Source organism: Bidens hawaiensis, unplaced genomic scaffold (genome assembly GCF_021521415.1).
Source record: "Bidens hawaiensis isolate Kalapana, Puna unplaced genomic scaffold, B.hawaiensis_p1.1 tig00025576_1, whole genome shotgun sequence".
Taxonomy (NCBI): Eukaryota; Viridiplantae; Streptophyta; class Magnoliopsida; order Asterales; family Asteraceae; genus Bidens; species Bidens hawaiensis.
This window is the reverse complement of record NW_027494087.1, coordinates 81803-105386: the sequence shown is the minus strand read 5'-3', so window position 1 is coordinate 105386 and position 23584 is coordinate 81803. Positions and strand designations below refer to the sequence as shown.

The window sequence follows — 23584 nt, the reverse complement described above, 5'->3', positions numbered from 1 at the left end:
GTCTTAAGAGAATTTGAAAACAATCATGGGCCAGTGATATTAATCTGCTGGCCCAATAACTATGCCTAGTGAAGAATAGTATGTTACCACGATTTGGTCGAAACAATTAGCGGATATATGAATAGCAATCCAAATAAAGTAGAGGTGGCAAATGGGCGGGCAGGATAACACATGTTGGCTATGGATCGACCCGAAACATTTTCCATACATAAAAACTTGACTAATTATAAATAGCTAGTATGTCAAACATTATTGCAAATGTTGTATTATTCATACATCAATCCAACTTCCGACCTGTTCAACCCATTAAACATGTTTTCTTAGGCTAACCTCTTTGACCGTTAAACACAGATGAAAAAAGTAGATACTAATGCAGGCCACAAGAAGTTCAGAATAACAAACATATATATTAAACAGACATAAATAACTGAAAGATAATATTTTAGCAGAAAAGAAACTAACCTTAAACTTATCAGTCTCTTGATCAATCACACAGTGGCTCTTTCACCAATAAATCCAGCTTCTGCTGCAAAAATTCAAGCACATCATCGCGTTTCTGGTCAATAAGCAACTTCCTCAGCCTCGCGAAAGTCAACCTCGGTGGTCTAATTCCTTTTTCAATCATTTCTTCCATTAACACACAAGCTTGAGAAGCATCTTCATTCTCACACAATCCGTTAATAAGAACCGAAAACGTATGCAAACTTGGAACAAACTGTTTCCTTTTCATAAATTTCCAAACTTTAAACGCCATCTCAATATCCCCACTCTCGCTAAACATCTTTATCATTATCGTATACGTATCGGCATCCGGGTCACAAATCTTGATCATCCTTCTAAACACCTTAAACGCCTCACCGGTTTCTTTACGTTCTATCAAATAATTCAAAAGAATGTTACAAGTTCTTGCATTCGGCTTCACCCTTTTACTCTCCATCTCGTTTAAAACTCGATACGCATTTTTTAACTTGTTTACTTTACAAAACGCGCTAATCAACGCATTGTAAACCGCCACGTCAGCACTCACACCGGTCTTTTCCATTTCAAGAAAAGTGTCAACTGCATCTTCAATCCGGTTTTCGATTCCATACGTATGAACCAAAATGCTGTATATGAAAGATGTCGGTTGACAGTTGTTCACTTCCATTTCTTTAATGATATCAATAGCTTCATCTACTCTACCTGCTTTACATAAAACATCAACCATGATCCCGTATGTCACAATATCGGGTTGACACCTGTCATTAATCATTTCTCTATAAATTTCCCTTGCTTTTGGCAAATTGGGCTCGCGACCCCACCCTTCGATTAAAATGCTATACGTTTTCTGATCGGGAATAAATCTATCTTTCATCGTGTTGAAAATTTCCTGAGCTTTTCTTACATTCTTGGATTTGCATAAAGCACTTAATAGACCGTTAAACGCTGCTAAATTTGGAGACACGTTGTACTTTTCCATGACATTAAAGGTGTAGATTGCCTCTTCAACTTTGTGGGCCCGTGCATATTTTCTCATAATTATACAAAACGTCTCGATATTGAGCAAGTTTTTGGCTCTCATAGTGTTTACAACGTCCCACATGATCTCATATTGTCTTATTTTGGCTAACGATTCGATTACTGCGTGGTACGCGCGAATGCTGTGCTGGTAGTAATGTTGTTTTCCGGCCCATTCGAAGAACTGGTAAGCGAGCATACCGGCGTTCCGGAACCTTCTGAGGACTTCTTCTACTGATTCAGGTGAAGGTCTTAATCCACTTTGGTCAAGTGCGGTTGCAACCCCGAGTTTTGGGCAGGATATTAGAATTTTACATATTTGATTTGATGCATCGAGTGCCTCTTTGTTTGCTTCAACCGAGCAGTATGTCCGCGTATAGATAATATTTCTGAACCTTGATTTTGTAGGGTTGGTAAGTATTCGGAGCATATTGTCAAGAAGAACCTAGAAAAGTTCAAGTATAATCATTATGCTATTAAAAGGACATATATAACTATGACGCTCAGAATAAAATGAAATAAGACATAAGAAGAATAATTTGAATCCAAAACTAGTGAACGATATATGAACTGGAATATGAGTGATCAAGATATCTTACTTAAGCATGAATATTAATTAATGTTCTAGGGTTTACAGTATAGGCAGTGAATTAAAAAATATATTGAAAGAAAGGCAAAGATTAAAGTGAATTGACACAGGCATTTGATCGAACACCTTGTGTGCATATGAACTGGGTAATTTGTTTTACAGTGACGGAGAGATTGAGACTTGCCATGTCAGAGTGTATGGGCAAACAAACCACCATCTGCTGATTCTGCACTACAAACTCAATACTAACTTATATGTTTCATTTCACAGTGTCTGGGCTTCACAGTTTTATGTTGTCTGTACAAACCATTTGTTTTTTATTTTAACTAATTAATTTGGTTTTAATATAACAAATAACTATTATTATTAAAACAAAAAATAATCATCTCTAAAGTCTAAATATTGTGTTATATATTTGGATATTATATGGCTAAAGGAAAATTTTAAAATTCAAAAAGATGATAAGTTATTAAGTTTAGACGTTACGCTAAGCTAAACACTAGAAAACTCTGTGGCTTGTTGGTGGGGTTAGTCACTTAAATTGAACAAGACTCGTGTATTATTTGTGCATGATATATCAATCATAATCCCCACATATTTAATATCTTGTAACTCTAAACATTACTCATATAACTCGCTTATATAAATCGAAATCGTGTAATTTAAATTTTATTGTTACAAATCAGTATCCTTATTTTTATTAACTTTTAATTAGTTTTAATAAATTTATAATTTTTATAATTAGTTTTAATACATTTATAATTTTCCGAACCTTTTATGAGTTTATGTATACATATGAAGGTTAAAACACGACTTCAAATTATATTTTTAGATAAATACCTAAAATAAAGGGTGTTTGGAAGTACTTCCCACACACCTTAAGTCCTTAACCTCAAAAACCAATTAAGAATGCAAGGCAAAATGGGTGGTCGTTGGCCTCCTTGTCCATAACAAATGTAATAATTAAACTTCAATTGTTGATTACTATGTTAAGCGTTGTACCCTTTGCTTTTCAATAGAACGACCCTCTGTTGGTCTCACCTTCACCTCCTCAATGGTGCCACATGTTATGTACTTGCTCACAGTTGTCTACTGATGACAGCAAACCACGTTGGTGAAATGCTTATGTGTTATTTGTACTTTTGTTATCTACTTGCTCTTTCGATACACATGGTTAAACCGTGTGAGAATTTATTTACCCAAAGACTAGCCCGTGTGGTTAGAATGAAAGAAAACAAATGAAGATGATAAGGTGAAGATAAACTTTAAATTTGTTATTGTAAGATGAAAAGATAAAAGATGACAAGATTACTTAAAACGGTAAGCAAAGTTCATAATGGCCTGCTTAAAGCTATTACTTACGAGTTACGGTGCGATCAATGGCAAAGATGGAAAGCACGGGGCCATAGGTTTTCCTGATCATGTTCAAGGTATTGGCTATTTAAAACGATGAGTGTGACGAAGGAGTAGATATATGATATAAGTTATGGTTCTATACTCTATAGTGGAGAAACAAATGTTGTAATAAAGCAAGTAAAAAGTGCTTGTTGTAGTTAAAGACCATTACCGACTTACGACTAGTGACTAGAAATGGTTAGCTAACACAAGGGAATTCTAACACAAACTCAAAAATCATAAATTGAATGTACATTTGAGATATAATACTTCTTCAATACTTATATTCTTTGTTTTTCAATTATTTACTATGTCATTGGTATATTCCTATGAGAGCGACAACGAATTAATATCAAGACAATCAATTTGATGGTTTACGACCATACACACCAAGCCAACCCAAAAAATTTGGACCGCACAAGCTTGTACCACCGTATACTATAAGAGAATATATTTTGTACAAGTCACTACGTGAATATCGTCTTTTAGCCACACATGTGGGCTGCGCGATTTGTCACACTTTAGCTTAAATGTGTGGCTAAAAGATCTTTTACCATGTTTGAAAACCTTCCAGAATGTTTTGGTCACACATGTTATTCTTCATATGACCATTCTATACCTACTCAGGTAGTTTTCGCCACACTTTGAAATAAACTGTGACAAAATCTAGCCACATTATAAAAACGTGTGGCGAAATCTAAACTACAGTCATAGTTTGTTTGATCTTTATTACATGTGACCAAAAACACATGTATTAGCCACACTCTAAGGGAAAACTGTGACATTTAACTAGCCACGTGTTTTAATAGTGTGGCCAAATGTGATGAACGGCTACTGTATTGATAAGAGATGTGTCTAAAAGGTAAAAGATATAGCCACTTATATTACGTTGTGTGACCTAATGTCACATTTGTTAGCCACATTTTTAATAATGTGGCGAAATATGACGAACAACCATTGTATTTATTAGTAATGTGGCTAAAACGCTTAAAATATATGGCCACTTATACGAGGTTGTGTGACCAAATAGTAGTTTAGTTTTATATGGCTAAAACGCTTTATTTTTCCTAAGTTATTTTTCCTAACTAATAGTGACAGCAAAACAACAAATGTGACTATTATTAGTTAATGGCCACACTTTATGCTTCATGTGACCATCACCTTCACCTTCTCCCAATTACAAATCTAATCCATAAACATCGATTGAAGCTCATTACTCTTCTTCATCACTTTGATTCTTGCTCCAAACTTCATCAACCATCCTGCGATCAAATCTAACGGGGGTTTTCAACATGATTAATTAGAACCCTAGAGATGTCAAAAAATGTTAGGGTTTGAGTTTTGTTGAGAGCAGTTGGCTGACAGATTCGTTCTCGTTTATTGATTGGTCTGTAACTCGATGTTAAACAATGATTATGTAACATCCCAAATTTCAAGATTTTTATAAATATGGATTTTAATAAGTGAAGGGTGTTAAACTTGAAAATAAACCAAAGAGGGGTCAAAGAGGCAATAATACAAAAGGGTGGGTGATGCATATTTTTGGATGTTCTGGATGTGTGTGTGAACAGAAGAAGAAAATGAGCAAGAAGAAGAGAACGAGCAAGAAGGAGAACAGATGATTTCACTTCTCAAATCGATTATCAAATCGAGCATTAGAAAATACATAATCATCGTCTAGTAGATCGATCATTGGGTAAGTGTTTCTAACCCTAAAGTTGGGGCTTTTGTTATCTACACTTCATGCATGATGATCTAGTACGTGTTTTATGTGATTATTGATGAACTGATAGTGATAATCTTGATTATGTGATCTATTACTAATTATAATTGTTGATTCTATCATAGTAGTATCAAACTGTGTTCAAGAGTATACCATATTTGATGAACACAATTGATAAATTAGAGATCTTTTATGGATGTGGTTATATGATTATAATCTGTACACATAAGTTGATTGTTGTAATGCATCAAACATAAGAGGTCATTGTTAAAATGTGTGAGCAAATAGGCATTTCAGATCGTGCGTAGAGATTTAAAGTAATGATTTCAAATGAATGCACACAAGGTGTTTGTGAAAATGTCTCAACCAAAAAGGAATTAAAAGAGTTGTTAAGATGTGAAATTCATATTACTGCTGTCAATAAAGTTCGTATAAAATCATAGAAAAATCGGATGAATGTGTATTATACATACTTGAAAACCTATATTGATGTACTATGTTTCATCTTTGAACACTATAAGCTAATTCAGACTCAAAACGGATCAAAACAGTAGATTAAAATGATGACAGCATGCTGTTTGAAGTTAAATTATGTTGTTGTCATGTTCTTTGAATAATCATATAAAATAGTATAAAAATCCGAGAAAGATGTATTTTATATTCTTGAAAAGCTCCTTGAGTCTACTATGTTTTATATGTGAACATAAAAAGCTGTTTCAGATGAAATATTGGTCAAAACAGTTAGTTTCTGGAGCAATACAGCAGATTCAGCATACTGTTTTAACAGAAAATAGGTTGCTGACCTGTTTTGTTAAAAATCACATATAATAAACCGTAGCTCCGATAAAGGTGAACTTTATATGCTTGGAAACCTCTGTGAGTTTACTACATTTTACTTTTGAGCATATTAAGTTAGTTCTGACTTTTAACTGGTTAAAAGTTGAGGTGAATAGGTGTTGCACAAAAGGTGCAGTACTGATAATAGTTGTTTTCATAATAATAAATGGTGTGCGCACTTGTTCAGAAGAGATTATAACGTAACTGCTTTAATGCAAATTAATGCCATAATGCATGAAGTTGCTAAGTAGAGCCTAGTCGTATATGTACTGAGTTAATCGTTAAAACGGGGGAAGTGGATAAATGACTTGAAAATGTTTAACTGATAACTTGATGAACACATTGATGATTCTTAGCTTGTTAATTATTCGGTATGAATGAGAGTGGTATGAAAATATAAAGAATACTAATGCTGAGTGTCCACATTATGTATTCTAACTTGTTGAAAGTTGACTTTAACAAGCTAGGTATGTTGAAGCTTGGAAGCCAACGAGTCAAATGGACGAAGTGTAATCAAGCTCCTATGAACAATGGTAAGTTTATCTTACATCTAGTTTAAGAAGTTACAAGTCTTATTAGTATGTTTTGATTTATTATGAATATCAAATGGATACGGGCCGCCTTGACCCATTAATTGCAAGTTGATTCTTTTGACTATACTTTGTGCGTACTGGTTGTTTTAACTCGTTACAGTTTGAAGTTTACCCTACCAAATGTCTAAGTGGGAATTACTCGTGTCTAGAATATGAATAGTACTAGCATTGTGTAGTACGATTTGATTTGGGTTTCGGACCAGCTTGTCGATTATAATAATAATATAGTAACTAGATGAAGATTTGACTCGTTGGTGAATATTAAATTAGTAGCATGATTTAATTAGAGAAATGATTCGTTTAGTTGTTTAGACGGGTTGTAAATAATATGTTGAAAAGTTGTAACCGTTTCTAAAGTTGAATTTTAGTTGAGACGTGAAATAGCATTAAGATTAATTTAAATGGGTTGTAATTATGTTGATGGGTTATAATCATGCTGATTAGAAACAGGTACGCGAAGCTTATGATCAATCGGGCGAGTTAAGATACATAATAAATTGTATCTTTGGAATTGCATAACGGTAGCCGGCATAGACTACGCTGGACCTGGTTTGGCTTAATATTTTGACTAATGTTACTCCGGGTTTAATATCTTATTTATATATAATATTTAAATATTGGCAATAACTAATATATGGTATTGGATTGCTTTAGGCGAAGCCCACAAATGAAAGCGAAAAGCCGAAGATCAAGTGCTCGGATTTGGACACCAATACACATCAAAGTGCAAGTTTCTAATATTGATAATGAATTATGAATAAGTTTTAAAATATGTACTATATTTGATTAAAAGACAAGTTCCTACGGATATTATACGTGATGTGTGGATACATGTTAGGACTTTTGTAACTGTTGACATTACTTATTATCACCAACGATTTTTTTTAATTGAGTCGTTCCGACCCTGACCTGTTCCGACCCATAACCCATTTCGACTCAACCCAACCCAACCCATTTGCCACCCCTATGTTTAATGTATATTGACGAGTTAGGCGAGTTGTACCTCTTAAGACACAATTTAAAAAAATATTCAAAAACAATAATAAAAAAAATCATAAGTCAAATTATAAATAAAAAACGGAAAAAGTAAAAAAAACTAAAACATTTCCTCCGTTGTCCTTGTTCAAAAAACAAAATCGACCTGAAACCCGTTTTGACCCATTCCGACCTTGACCCATTTTGACCCGGACCCGTTATGACCCGAACCTTTTAACCCTGACCCATTCTGACCCGAACCATAACAACCCCTTTTTTTAATTGACCCGTTCCGACCCTGACCCGTTTCGACCCATAACCTGTTCCGACCCATAACCCGTTTTGTGACACCCGGTAAATTCCTAATCCCTTAAACTAAGTAATCAACCTAATAATTAGGCGATTGTGAATATTATGCGCCCTGCGCGAGCGCGCTATGTTAGAATCAGCGCGGGCATTTGTTATATGCGCCCTGCGCGAGCGCGCTATGTTAGAATCAGCGCGGGCATTTGTTATATGCGCCCTGCGCCAGCGCGCTATGTTAGAATCAGCGTGAGCATATGTTATATGCGCCATGCGCGAATGTTTTGGCTTTATGTTTTCATGTAACTTAACGTTATGTTGTCTATGGGTTGACCATCCCGCATGATGCTAAGGCGGGTGCATCCTAAATCGTTTATGCGCGTGCGGAAGGGAACTAACCTCCCCGCATGGCGGGAACATTGAGAGCTAGTTTGTCTGAAGCTCCAAGATGGAATTGACTTCAACATGACTGATCACTATGTTGAAATACCAAGACCACCTGGAGAATCCACAAATGAAACTCTATCCCTAACTGCGAGAAGGTTACGTACCTACCCGCAGCAAAGAAATGTCCTATACGCAGAAAGCTATGCGCACAAAGTTATTCGCGCGGAACACTTAGCCTAATCTCCAGATGTAAGGAGATTATTCCCGCCCAAAAGGAAACAGTAGCGTGTTTCAGAGATTTCTACTTTTTACTGTACACTGACAAAAGTACCTGAAAAAGCACACTGAAACATGAAAAGTCAACTGTCAGCCACCCTATTCTCACCAACCCCAGACCTGCATGACCTGTCCAAATCAAATCAAGATCTTTTGTCCACTCCTCCACTTTTAAATAAACAATAAACAATAATAATTTCCATACTTTATCATCATTACACCTAGATATGAAAAGATTACAATCCCCTAAAGCAAGGGATTGTGTTCCCTTGAGTTTGCCTATAAATATGTAACCTAAATTATCACTCAAAACACACTTCAAAGAACTGCAAACTTGCACTAATCATCTCCCGAGCATCCGTTATTTTCGATTCCGTTCCAGTTACTAGACCTTCGATTCCGAGACCAACACCAAGAGAACCCGAATCTCGATTAATCCCTTAACAAGAACCACAGGTGAGTCTCACAGCCCCTATTTTCACTGTTTTCACTATTTTTAAACTGTTTTCGGGGCGAGGGACACGTACTTAAATAATGTTTTATCATGGTATACTTACAAGCTATGCAAGCGATTGTGTGTTTAAGTTATGTTTCATGATGAGCAATGCAAACGGTTATCTAAGGTTTTCGATGTATGTGCGCTAGAACTCGAGTAAGTGATCACTTTACCATTGGAACTCTAAGGGTAGGGACTACTGGTTTGATCCACCCACTCGTAGGGGTCGCACCTCTTTGCATGGACGAGTGCCTAGTATGGTCATGGGGCAGTACTATGGGTTGAGCCCGCTCGTAGTGGTCGCACCACTTTGCATGGACGAGCGCCTTGTTTTCCGGCACAACGTCCGCGCGTAACCCGCGGGACGGAATTATTGATTAGCTCGTAGGGGCAGCGCCTCTTTGCATAGACGAGCACGGTTTTTCAGAAATGTCCACGCGTAACCCGCGGGACGGCATTACATTATTTAGCTCGTAGTGGCAGCGCCACTTTGCATGGACGAGTACGTTTTCCAGAAACGTTCGCGCGTAACCCGCGGAACGGATCTATCAGTAATATGTTGTCAGATCTGTTTTCATACGGATTATCAAGCATATGTTTAGACATGAAATCAGAAATGTGTTTCAATATGATTTTTATCAAGACTATGATGCAATGCGATTTATCAAGTTACTAAAACTTGTGAACTCACTCAGTTTATACTGATTCAAATGTTTTTACGTGTCTTTCAGGAGATAACTAGGTAGCGCATGGAGTCACACTTAGAGCACCTCACGCTGAACATCTAAAACTAGCTTTTTGGAAGATTTTAGTTCTATCCCTTCGATGCGCGTGGTTGTACCCTCCGCGCAAGGGGATATGGCGTGGAAATCTTCAACAGTTTTTATACTTGGATGTTTTTATGCAATTTTTAATCAATGTAATGTATTTGTATTAAACCTTTCATGCGCGATGAAAATCTTTGAATGTTTGCAATGGCCCGTGCTTAATTATCAATCCCCACTCGTGCGCGCCCGGCTGTTTCCGCCGCTCAGGGCCGGGTGTGACAGATTGGTATCAGAGCACTGGTTATAGCGAACTAGGAAAAGAAGTTTTAACCTAGACTATAACCATTGGGGAATCGCATGAAATATTTTTTCAAAGAATATTTTCAAAAGAAACTATACACACACTTAGGAACACGGGTCACACAGTGTCTAGTAAATAATGATAACATTATGTGCTCAGAGTACATGCGCTAAGTCTGATATTTTCACTCTTTTAAAGCGAGAATGCCTCCAACTAAAGCCAAAGGAATTACCATGACACCCGAAGAACTCGCGGAAATAATCGCGCAGGCGATCGCGACACATGAGGCCAGCAAGGCCGAATCTAGTCAGGGTCGTCAGAACGAGACCTCAGAACCCGAATCAGGAGCCTTGGACAAAGGATGCTCCTATAAGACATTCATGGCCTGTAAGCCTTGGCCATTCAAGGGAACCGAAGGGGCCATTGGGCTCTACAACTGGATTGACAAGATGGAGACAGTTCTCTCCATTAGCGGATGTAGTGAGAACCAGAAGGTCCTTTACGCGACCTGCATGTTCCAAGAGGGAGCTTCGTCTTGGTGGAAGCTTCAAACGAAAACATTGGGACGAGAAGTTGCTCTCCACAAGACCTGGGAGGAACTGAAGGAAATGTTGATGAGAAAGTTCTGCTCTCGCGCAGAAATCCAGAGTCTACAACAGGAATTCTGGAACCACACCATGGTAGGAACGGATATCGACGCTTACAACAACCGGTTCAACGAACTTTGCCAGTTGGTGCCAGACATGGCAAACACGGAGGAAAAGAAGATCGAGAGGTATATTTTTGGGTTACCTCCTGTTGTTAGGGTTCCGCTCAACGCCGCAGCGCCTCCAACCTTTGATGAGGCGGGTAGCGCGGGCCATCACCCTTACAAGGGATACGATCCGTGCGGGTATGTTGACTACGCGCGGAAACGAGCAGCGAACCTCTGATCCCAAGAGGAAATGGAACTCCCACCACCGAGGGTCCGACTCCAAGCAGCCACCGTTCAAGAAGCAGGAAAGCGCAAGGGTTTACGCGATCCAAGCCGCGGAGCCAACAAGAAAAGGATACAGCGGGCCTCGCCCATGGTGCAGCAAATGCAAGTATCACCACGAGGGTGAATGCGCAAGAATCGAATGTGCCAAATGTGGCAGACCAGGGCACAAGACGATGAATTGCCGTATCAGAGAAGCTGGAGCAAGCGACAACTGCTACGCATGCGGGAAGCCAGGGCATTTTAGTCGGGATTGCCCGCAAAAGGGGAACCAAGCTCGCGGAAGAGCTTTTGTGATCGGCGCAGGCGAAGCTAAAGAAGAGCCGAATGTGGTAACCGGTACGTTTTTGCTTAACGGCCATTTTGCATCTGTCTTATTTGATACTGGCGCTGACTTAAGTTTTATATCCGCCGAGTTTAAAGACTCCCTAGGTCTAGCAACCAGTAAGCTAGACACACCTTATACTATAGAACTAGCCAATGGTAGGCAGTTATGCGCGAACGAAAGAACTGAACAATGTGTAATAGTCATGGGAAGTCATGGGTTCAATATTAACTTGTTACCAATAGATTTGGGAAGTTTTGACATTGTAATAGGTATGGATTGGTTGGTCGAGAACCACGCGGAAGTTATTTGCCATGAGAAGCAGGTTCGGATCCCACTGATGAACGGAGAAACCTTGGTAATTCAAGGGGAAAGAAGGGGAGTTGCGACGAAACTGATTTCGTGCCTAAAGGCGCGTAAGTGCCTAAGGAAAGGGTGCTACGCCTTCCTGGCGCATGTAGTCGAGAAAGGAGATGAGCGAAGAATTGAAGACTTACCAGTAGTGCGCGAATTTCCAGAAGTTTTTCCTAAAGATTTGCCCGGATTACCGCCGCTACAAGTCGAGTTTCGTATTGATTTAGTCCCAGGAGCTGCGCCAGTGGCTCGAGCGCCTTATCGACTAGCTCCATCTGAGATGCAAGAGCTATCTAATCAGTTACAGGAACTGTTGGATAAGGGTTTCATAAGCCCAAGCTTCTCACCTTGGGGAGCTCCAGTACTGTTTGTTAAGAAGAAGGATGGTTCGTTCAGAATGTGTATTGACTACAGGGAGCTGAATAAGCTGACAGTCAAGAATCGGTACCCCTTACCGAGGATTGACGACTTATTTGACCAGTTGCAGGGATCCAGTTATTATTCGAAGATAGATCTACGGTCAGGATACCACCAACTTAGGGTCCATGAGGAAGATGTGCCGAAAACAGCCTTCCGAACTAGATACGGCCATTATGAGTTCTTAGTGATGCCTTTCGGGCTAACTAATGCGCCGGCTGTGTTCATGGATCTGATGAACCGCGTGTGCAAACCATACTTGGACAAGTTTGTGATTGTGTTTATAGATGATATTCTGATTTACTCTCGGACCAGGGCCGAGCATGAGCAACACCTGAGATTGATTTTGGAATTGTTGAGGAAAGAAAAGTTGTATGCGAAGTTTTCCAAGTGTGAGTTTTGGCTTAGAGAAGTTCACTTTCTCGGTCACGTCGTAAACGAGAAAGGAATACACGTTGATCCTTCCAAAGTCAAGGCCATCAAAAACTGGGAAGCGCCAAAAACCCCAACTGAGGTGAGGCAATTCCTAGGGCTAGCTGGCTACTATCGACGCTTCATTGAGAACTTCTCCAAGATAGCACTACCTCTGACCGCGCTAACTCAGAAAGATAAGATGTATGTTTGGGGAGAAAATCAGGAAGCGGCATTTCAAGTGTTGAAACAGAAGTTATGTAGTGCGCCAATTTTGTCTCTACCCGAGGGGACGGATGACATCGTCGTTTACTGCGACGCTTCACATCAGGGACTCGGATGTGTCCTTATGCAGCGAGACAAAGTCATAGCGTATGCCTCGCGCCAACTCAAGACCAACGAAAAGAACTATACAACGCATGATCTGGAACTTGGAGCGGTTGTCTTCGCGCTAAAGATTTGGTGCCATTACCTCTATGGTACAAAGTGTATAATCTTTACGGATCACAAGAGCCTTCAACATATATTTGATCAAAAGGATTTAAACATGAGGCAACGAAGATGGGTGGAGTTGTTGAATGATTATGATTGTGAAATAAAGTATCACCCTGGAAAGGCGAATGTAGTAGCAGACGCGCTAAGTAGGAAGGAGCGAATAAAAACGTTACGAGTCAAGGCTCTAAGGTTGACCATTCACGCAGATCTCTCTACCCGCGTTCGAGACGCTCAGCAAGAAGCCTTGAAACCAGAGTTTGTTAAAAACGAATCCCTTGGAGGTATGATTAAGAATTTGGAGGTCAAGGAAAACGGCACTCGATATTTTGCCAACCGCATATGGGTCCCTCTCAAGGGAGGATTGCGCGAGCAAGTATTAAACGAAGCTCACAAGACGCGGTATTCCGTACATCCTGGCGCAGACAAGATGTACCAAGACGTTAAAACGCTGTACTGGTGGCCCAATCTGAAAGGCGCCATCGCGACGTATGTCAGTAAATGCCTGACGTGTTCAAAGGTAAAGGCTGAATACCAGAAGCCGTCGGGGTTACTTCAACAGCCAGAAATTCCCATGTGGAAGTGGGAACAAATCTCTATGGACTTCATCACCAAACTGCCAAGGACACCTGGGGGTTTTGACACGATTTGGGTTATTGTGGATCGGCTAACTAAATCAGCACACTTCCTGCCGATCAAGGAAACCGATAAGATGGAAAAGTTAGCCCGATTGTATATTCAAGAAGTAGTTTCAAAGCATGGAGTCCCGGTGTCCATCATTTCTGATAGAGATAGTCGGTTCACATCAAGGTTTTGGAGATCGTTACAAGGGGCTTTAGGAACTCGTCTGGACATGAGTACGGCATATCATCCTCAAACGGATGGACAAAGCGAGCGAACAATCCAGACATTGGAAGATATGCTACGCGCATGCGCAATCGATTTCGAAGGTAGCTGGGATACTCATCTTCCATTGGTTGAATTTTCATACAACAACAGTTATCACACAAGCCTCAAGGCTGCGCCGTTTGAAGCTTTGTATGGGCGCAAGTGTAGATCCCCACTGTGCTGGGCTGAAGTAGGTGACAAGCAAATGACTGGTCCAGAATTGATCCAAGAAACAACAGACAAGATTTTTCAGATAAGGGATCGCCTTAAGACAGCGCGCGACAGACAGAAGAGCTACGCAGATGTGCGAAGGAAACCATTGGAATTTCAAGTAGGGGATAAAGTACTTTTGAAAGTCTCTCCATGGAAAGGAGTCCCCCGTTTCGGCAAGCGAGGAAAGTTGAATCCGCGCTTCATTGGACCATTTGAGATCCTGGAAAGGATCGGTCCGGTTGCTTATAAACTCCGTTTACCCGCCGAACTCAGTGGAGTTCATGATACGTTTCATGTGTCCAACCTCAAAAAGTGCTTATCTGACGAAACGTTGATTTTGCCGTTGGAAGAGATTCACATCGACAAACAGCTGCACTTCGTAGAAGAACCTATAGCAGTAACCGATTGGAAAGAACAAAAGTTACGCAGGAGCAAAATCAAGTTAGTAAAGGTTCAATGGAACTCGAGGCGTGGGCCTGAATTCACTTGGGAAAGAGAAGACCAAATACGCAAGAAATACCCACACCTCTTTCAGAGCATGGCTTCTGCCAGCAACGTCTCCTAAATTTCGGGACGAAATTCGTTTAACGAGGGGAGAATGTGACACCCGGTAAATTCCTAATCCCTTAAACTAAGTAATCAACCTAATAATTAGGCGATTGTGAATATTATGCGCCCTGCGCGAGCGCGCTATGTTAGAATCAGCGCGGGCATTTGTTATATGCGCCCTGCGCGAGCGCGCTATGTTAGAATCAGCGCGGGCATTTGTTATATGCGCCCTGCGCCAGCGCGCTATGTTAGAATCAGCGTGAGCATATGTTATATGCGCCATGCGCGAATGTTTTGGCTTTATGTTTTCATGTAACTTAACGTTATGTTGTCTATGGGTTGACCATCCCGCATGATGCTAAGGCGGGTGCATCCTAAATCGTTTATGCGCGTGCGGAAGGGAACTAACCTCCCCGCATGGCGGGAACATTGAGAGCTAGTTTGTCTGAAGCTCCAAGATGGAATTGACTTCAACATGACTGATCACTATGTTGAAATACCAAGACCACCTGGAGAATCCACAAATGAAACTCTATCCCTAACTGCGAGAAGGTTACGTACCTACCCGCAGCAAAGAAATGTCCTATACGCAGAAAGCTATGCGCACAAAGTTATTCGCGCGGAACACTTAGCCTAATCTCCAGATGTAAGGAGATTATTCCCGCCCAAAAGGAAACAGTAGCGTGTTTCAGAGATTTCTACTTTTTACTGTACACTGACAAAAGTACCTGAAAAAGCACACTGAAACATGAAAAGTCAACTGTCAGCCACCCTATTCTCACCAACCCCAGACCTGCATGACCTGTCCAAATCAAATCAAGATCTTTTGTCCACTCCTCCACTTTTAAATAAACAATAAACAATAATAATTTCCATACTTTATCATCATTACACCTAGATATGAAAAGATTACAATCCCCTAAAGCAAGGGATTGTGTTCCCTTGAGTTTGCCTATAAATATGTAACCTAAATTATCACTCAAAACACACTTCAAAGAACTGCAAACTTGCACTAATCATCTCCCGAGCATCCGTTATTTTCGATTCCGTTCCAGTTACTAGACCTTCGATTCCGAGACCAACACCAAGAGAACCCGAATCTCGATTAATCCCTTAACAAGAACCACAGGTGAGTCTCACAGCCCCTATTTTCACTGTTTTCACTATTTTTAAACTGTTTTCGGGGCGAGGGACACATACTTAAATAATGTTTTATCATGGTATACTTACAAGCTATGCAAGCGATTGTGTGTTTAAGTTATGTTTCATGATGAGCAATGCAAACGGTTATCTAAGGTTTTCGATGTATGTGCGCTAGAACTCGAGTAAGTGATCACTTTACCATTGGAACTCTAAGGGTAGGGACTGCTGGTTTGATCCACCCACTCGTAGGGGTCGCACCTCTTTGCATGGACGAGTGCCTAGTATGGTCATGGGGCAGTACTATGGGTTGAGCCCGCTCGTAGTGGTCGCACCACTTTGCATGGACGAGCGCCTTGTTTTCCGGCACAACGTCCGCGCGTAACCCGCGGGACGGAATTATTGATTAGCTCGTAGGGGCAGCGCCTCTTTGCATAGACGAGCACGGTTTTTCAGAAATGTCCACGCGTAACCCGCGGGACGGCATTACATTATTTAGCTCGTAGTGGCAGCGCCACTTTGCATGGACGAGCACGTTTTCCAGAAACGTTCGCGCGTAACCCGCGGAACGGATCTATCAGTAATATGTTGTCAGATCTGTTTTCATACGGATTATCAAGCATATGTTTAGACATGAAATCAGAAATGTGTTTCAATATGATTTTTATCAAGACTATGATGCAATGCGATTTATCAAGTTACTAAAACTTGTGAACTCACTCAGTTTATACTGATTCAAATGTTTTTACGTGTCTTTCAGGAGATAACTAGGTAGCGCATGGAGTCACACTTAGAGCACCTCACGCTGAACATCTAAAACTAGCTTTTTGGAAGATTTTAGTTCTATCCCTTCGATGCGCGTGGTTGTACCCTCCGCGCAAGGGGATATGGCGTGGAAATCTTCAACAGTTTTTATACTTGGATGTTTTTATGCAATTTTTAATCAATGTAATGTATTTGTATTAAACCTTTCATGCGCGATGAAAATCTTTGAATGTTTGCAATGGCCCGTGCTTAATTATCAATCCCCACTCGTGCGCGCCCGGCTGTTTCCGCCGCTCAGGGCCGGGTGTGACACGTTTCGACGCAACCCAACCCATTTGCCACCCCTATGTTTAATGTATATTGATGGGTTATGCGAGTTGTACCTCTTAAGACACAATTTAAAATTATAAGCATAATGGGCCATTAGAGATTTCAAGGCCCAATATGATCCATTAGGATATGTATGAGTTGTTTTTGTCTATTATGGTCTAATATGACTCCCTATAACACGATATAACCCTTAAATATCTAATGTTACATATCACATGCCATAATAGACCACTAAGAGATTTCAAGCCCTAATATGACCCATTAGAGCGACTATGACATGAAAAAGGCTATAATGGGCCACTAACACCAACAAGGCCCAATAAGACCTATGATGAAAGTATCACATGTTATCGGCCATTAACATCTAACTATGACTAATGACATTCCTATACAACCTTCTTAGAGCAACTATGATGTGATAAAGGCTATAATGGGCCACAAACACCAGTTAAGGTCCAATGAGGCCCATTGATGAAAGTAAGACATTTTGTTGGACGTTAACCAAACTATGACTCACTAAACTCATATTCAACCCTTTTAGAGCAACTATGATATGATAGAGACTACAATGGGTCACTAACAACAATTAAGGCCCAAGATGGCCCATTAATGCAAATTATGACGACCAACTATGACTCACTACACTCCTATACAACCTGTTAACGTAACTATGACAAGATAGAGACCATACTGGCCATTAACAACAATCAAAGCCCAATATGGCCCATTAATAAAAGTATGACATGGCCTATGGCTCACTACACTCGTATACAACCCTCTTGTAGCAACGAGGACATGATAGATGCTATAATGGCCACTAGTACCATTCAAGGCCCATTGATGAATGCATGACATGTTTTGGGCGTCAACAACTAAGTATGACTAATGATAGTCATATACAAACTTCTTAAAGCAACTATGACGTAACCAAGGGACACTAACATCTAACTGTGAGTCTATGACTATATTTAAAATACAATTTAAGGTTTAAGGTTTAATTATTTAAAATACAATCTATGACTATATTAACAAGTTATATTATTTAAGGTTTAATTAGTTGTTATACACACACACACACACTAACAACTCTTTATTTTAATTATTAAAAATAAAAATATTTAATTCTATTTATTTTCTATTAATTTTACTTCCCTCAAATTTCAAATTAAATTCACCCCCTCTTTTCTTCAAAAAATTTTGAATTACCCTCTCATTCTTAAATTTAATTTCAAATTAACCTACCTTTTTTTCTTTCTCTTCATTACTTCTTATTCTTCTTCTTCTTCTTTTTCTTCTTCTTCTTCATCTCTCTACACACACCATCTTTCATCTTTAATTCTCTAACTCACTCAATTTTTAACCAAATCCTTTGATTCTGGGCTCTAATCTTATTATTTTTGCGAGAGGAATTCACGTATGGTGTCGGTTTCCATCAATTCTATCTCGATTTTTGTCGGATTCGTGTTGAGTGTGAAGAACCCTAAGAACCAAGTTTGGGAAGTTTCAATTTTAAGTGTTATTTCTTGTAATTGAAGCTTAGTACATCTTCTTTCATCGCTAAAAAGGTATGTTTTTCACTTTTAATTGAAGCTTAGTACATCTTCTTTCATTGCTGGCAGATTCGTTTTTGTTTATTTATTGGTATGTAACTTGATGTTAAACGATGATTATTGAACGATTGCTGATTCTAGGATATTTCCAGAAAGGTAAATTTTGTAATTTTTGGACGAGTTTTGAATAGTTTTTATAATTTTACAAAAACATTGGTCAAAGCTGATTTGGGGAGTTATATTCTGGTCTGTCTTTCCGACACCATAACTCCCTAATGACAAAACCAAACGGGTTGGTTCTAGTTTTGAAAATTAGTATTATGAGCTATGAAGACAACCCAATTGGTCTTGCACAATTTGGATTAATGAGTTGATAGAACCATTAAACAAGTGTTGTTGTGCAATCTGCTGAATTGTTGGTACATATATTTAATGCTTGAATTATTGTGAGTTTTGTATGCATGAAAAAAATATAATAATTTTTTTTTGAGAAACCTAATTCAAATATTCTACTATGGTAAATTTTGTAGAATTTATACTTCATCTTTTCTTAGTGAATAAAATCAGTTTGTACATGCTATAATCTGTCTCGTGAACTAAGTGATCATAAGTTAAGTTGTATGATGAATGTTTGGTTGATTTGCCATGATACGATGTGTGAATACATGTTAGGACTTTTTAGTATAGTTGACATTGATTATTATCACCAACGAGTCGTCGATTCAAGTTTGTGTTTGTGTATACATTATGTCGAATGTGATTGTGCGTGAAGGTCGTTGTGCTATGCGTCGATTCAAGTTTTTATTTTTATATTTTTTACCCTATATATGTATCATATATTTTTCTCTCTTTATAGGGTTCGAACACAGAAAAATGGCTAAAGAAGTCCGCGAGCGGGAGAGACAACCGCACGAAAGAGGGTAATGATGGCAGTATATCTCAGCATACGGGCGGTTCAATAGGATTTGATGAGCATCGTATCCGCTTGGTAAGCTAGTTTTATTTGTAAATTCAATCTTAAAAAATTAGGTAAAAAATTATACTTGTTTATGCTTTAACGTTTATTACATTACTTCTTATTAGGAAAAAGAACATGGTTGAAAAGTTAAGTGGATTGAAGTATTCTTAGACACCCACCTCAGCAAAGAAAGCAATAAAAAGTATTGGGTGGGCGAGCTCAACATTAATAACCTTGTTGGATTTGATTTTTGTAGGGAAAAGTCAGAACACGCATTTGTAAGTTATCTTTATCATTTTTTGTTTTATTATATAATTAGGTATAACATATCAACCAGGGGCGAGCAAATGAAATAGACCGATTCATATTTCATATACATGTGGTAACATAAAAACTGCTAACACTATAATTTAATATACATGTGGTATACTCTTAAACGGGTTGGTTCGGTTTATAACTAAAAATTTAAATGAAAATTACATATTGATTTTGTGGGTGTAATATATAAACGGGTTGGTTCGGGTTCAGGTCCATGAAACCAAACCGGAACCAAACCGTTAGTAACGGTTTGGTTTGGTTCGGTTTAAAAGTTATACGGTTTGGTTTTGGTTTACATAAATTAAAAACCGTTACCAACGATTTGGTTTATAGTTTGACGAAAAACCTCGAAAATCGGACCGTGAACACCCCTACTTGGCTTTGAGGTTTCGCCTTATATTAACCCTTTATTAGTTATTAGTTATGATGCTAATATTTTTAACAATTTTAGGTTCAAAAAGTTAGAGCCGAAATGGAAAAAGAACTAGAAAATGAAAGGAAGTCAAGAAACGAGTTGGAAGAACGAGCAACGAATGGAACAAATGGAAAAAGAACGTAAGGAAAATGAAGAAAGGAGGCAAAATCAATCTGATGAGCTTATAAGAATGTTTGAGGTCGGTAGTAATTAGTAGTAGTTTCAAATATTTTGAATTTATAACTTATTAGTGAAGGTTTGGTAATGTAAACCTGTTTTGAATTTATGTTGTTGGGTTTGTTAAACTTATGAAAAAACATGTTTTGAATTTATGCTAATGTGTTTAGTTACATTTTTAGCCACATTGACAATAACCTCCAGTGTCAGTAGGATATGATTGGCCACACAATACATCACTACGTGTGACGAAAAGTTTGACATTAGCCACACTTTAAATTTATGATATGATTGGCCACACAATACATCACTATGTGTGACGAAAAGTTTGACATTAGCCACACTTTTGTCACACCCTCAAAATCCACTAACGGAGTTTTACCGTCAGAGGGTGTGAACTGGCAGGATCGGAATCATTAGTTATAATCAAACCAAAGGAAAACGTTTAAATGTAAATAAGTGCGGAAGCGTAAAACCTTAATTCAAAGGTTGCGTCACGCAGGACGACTTAAAACCAAATGTAACTGTTAAAATTTAGTTTGCAGAATAAAGATGTTTTCAATTAATGCATGCTCCTAAACCGCGCGCCCGCCTCGGCTACCTGAGAATAACATACTAAAAGTGTCAACACAAGGTTGGTGAGTTCACAAGTTAAATAAGATAAATCGTTTAGCGTTTTGCGTAACCTTGTTACGGCGTTTCAGTGTTGCGTAACCCCGTTACGACGTTTAAGTGTTGCGTAACCTCGTTACGACGTTTAAGTGTTTTGCATTACCAGATAGTGTTATGTCAAATTATATATCGATAGGTAGCTAATCTATACAACAAGTATCGCTAAGTGGTTCGCGACCGAAGCTGACTGTTTATCAAGTGCCCGTCACCAGGTCAATCCAGACCATGGTAAGTGTTAGCCAAAATTACACCCACTCAACCTCCAGTTGAGCTTAACGTCGGGTGGGGTTTGTCAAACCCAGTAGTACTACTCAACAGTGACTCGCTATTCCAAATATTAACCGGTCCGATGTGTGGGACTTCAAATGTTACGTTTGCCGCTTAGCCTTTACAAGTGATATATAATTTATAACAAAATCTTAAATATGCGTTTATCTCAGAAAAATGCGTTTATCGGAGTATGTTATCTCCCCCAAGTGAAAAACGTTTGAAAACAGTTCAAAGAGCGGGGTAAGTGAAACTCACTGTTTGCGAAGAATATCCCGATCTAGATCACCAAGTGATGTGCGTCGTAGAAACTCTCTAGCGTTCTAAATAACAAAGAGATTTTCTAAGTATCGGTACGTTTAACGAGTCTCTAGACTCGGCACATAATACCTATGCACGTAACAGATTTCGTGTTTCGTTTGTGAATTGTGTGTGACTTAAACAAGTACAATTGTGATACGATACATGAGTGAGCAATTACTTTCGTGTCACGTACTAATAACATACTTTACCAGCAATTATCCCCGTAAGGGCATTTTGGTCAACAAACAAAGATTAACTAACCATTATTCCCCATAAGGGCAATTTGGTCACACACAACAATTAACTAGCAATTATTCCCGTAAGGGCATTTTGGTCAACAAACAAAGACTAACTAACCATTATTCCCCATAAGGGCAATTTGGTCAATTCATGGCAATCAACTAACAACTATTCCCCGCAAGGGTATTTTGGTCAAAATACAACAATTATATAAAAACTATCATATTTCATGCATTCCTACACAACTCAGCAGCTAGTTTCGTTATGACAGAAATTCTACTTGAAAGATTGCACTAGTTCACCGATCATAACGTCTCAATTAATCCACCAAAAATTTCCACAGAAGCATACATATCTTAGGTTTCCAGAACATATTTTATCTTATTTTTATCCCACATATTTTTCTTATAATGACCAAAACATTACAGCAAACTCATATCAGTCAGATTCATGCGCAACAGAATGTTATTTGCAATTCCCGTTAAACGAAAAATCCAATAAATGCAAGACCACTTGGGTTTGGTTCCTAACTCAATGAGTCAACTTCCAGAAGTGGAACCAACCCAATTGGTCTCGTAGTTCATGAGATATAACATTTACAACATAACCTAACAGCAGGTCTAACAGCTCAGCTTTGCACCACGTTTTTGTAAAATCATAAAAGTACACTTATACTTGTCCAAAAATTACAAACTTATACTTCATGAAAACTAGACTCAACCTAGTTTACTGCAGTACCCACAATCTCAACCAATTCTCACGTTTACACTTCGTTACAGTCACTTAAACATCGTATATACATTCTGTCCAGAATCTGTTCACATCAAAACTCAACATAATAACAATCTATGAACTATCATGCATCCATATAACCCTCTAGACACTATAACTACTATCCATGCATATCAATTACACCATACATACAAGATTAGGGTTTTATTTGCACTCACAATCAAGGACACAACAATTAACATGCAATACTATCAAAACTAGTTATCAAATCATCACTAATACACCATCAAATAAACAAGAATCATATGAACACCATGCATAGGAAAAAGTCGGACCTAGGGTTTGCAAGTTATACCTTCAAAACACCAATACAAGCAAGAGGAAGGTAGGAGATGATTAGAAACGGGTGTAGGATGCTTCAATTGTGAAAACCCAAGATTAAAACCAAGTGTTTGGTGTGTGTTTGTGAGCCGATCGCACGGAGGGGGGGGGGGTCTAGCTGCCGTCGGTTTTTGTGAGGGGAAGGAGAGGAGTTAGGGTTTGTGATAATGATATATTTATAGATATACAAGTTACACTCTAGTCCCTAATCTTTCAAGTGTTACATCTATAGCCTAAACTAGTTGGTTCTTGTTTCTTGTTTAACATTCCACATAACATAATCAAGTAACACACATATATCTAACACATAATTATCACATAATTATTGTTTTGACGTTTGTCGTTTATTTATCAATCGTTTGCGTCAACTCGTTTGCGTTTCGGTGCAAATCCCGAAAGACTACACATGTAGTAAGTGTTAAGCGTCATTTAAACCCTAGTTTAAATGTAATGAAGTGTGCGTTATAGATTCAATGATCTTAAAGTTTGAATTAACGGAGTTGAGTTAACGGGGTTAACCTGAAATTGACGATTGTCACATCATTCCCATGTTAAAGAATTTTCGTCCCGAA

The 23584-nt window shown here is 38.7% G+C and overlaps 1 protein-coding gene across 1 annotated transcript; it reads right to left on the bottom strand.

Moving 5' to 3' along the window:
- Positions 1-357: 357 nt before the first annotated feature.
- Positions 358-1982, bottom strand: LOC143571778 (pentatricopeptide repeat-containing protein At1g77360, mitochondrial-like). Its single transcript, XM_077057116.1, has one exon. It carries the CDS (start codon positions 1925-1927, stop codon positions 485-487), a length of 1443 nt encoding a protein of 480 aa, XP_076913231.1. The 5' UTR covers positions 1928-1982; the 3' UTR covers positions 358-484.
- Positions 1983-23584: the final 21602 nt, after the last annotated feature.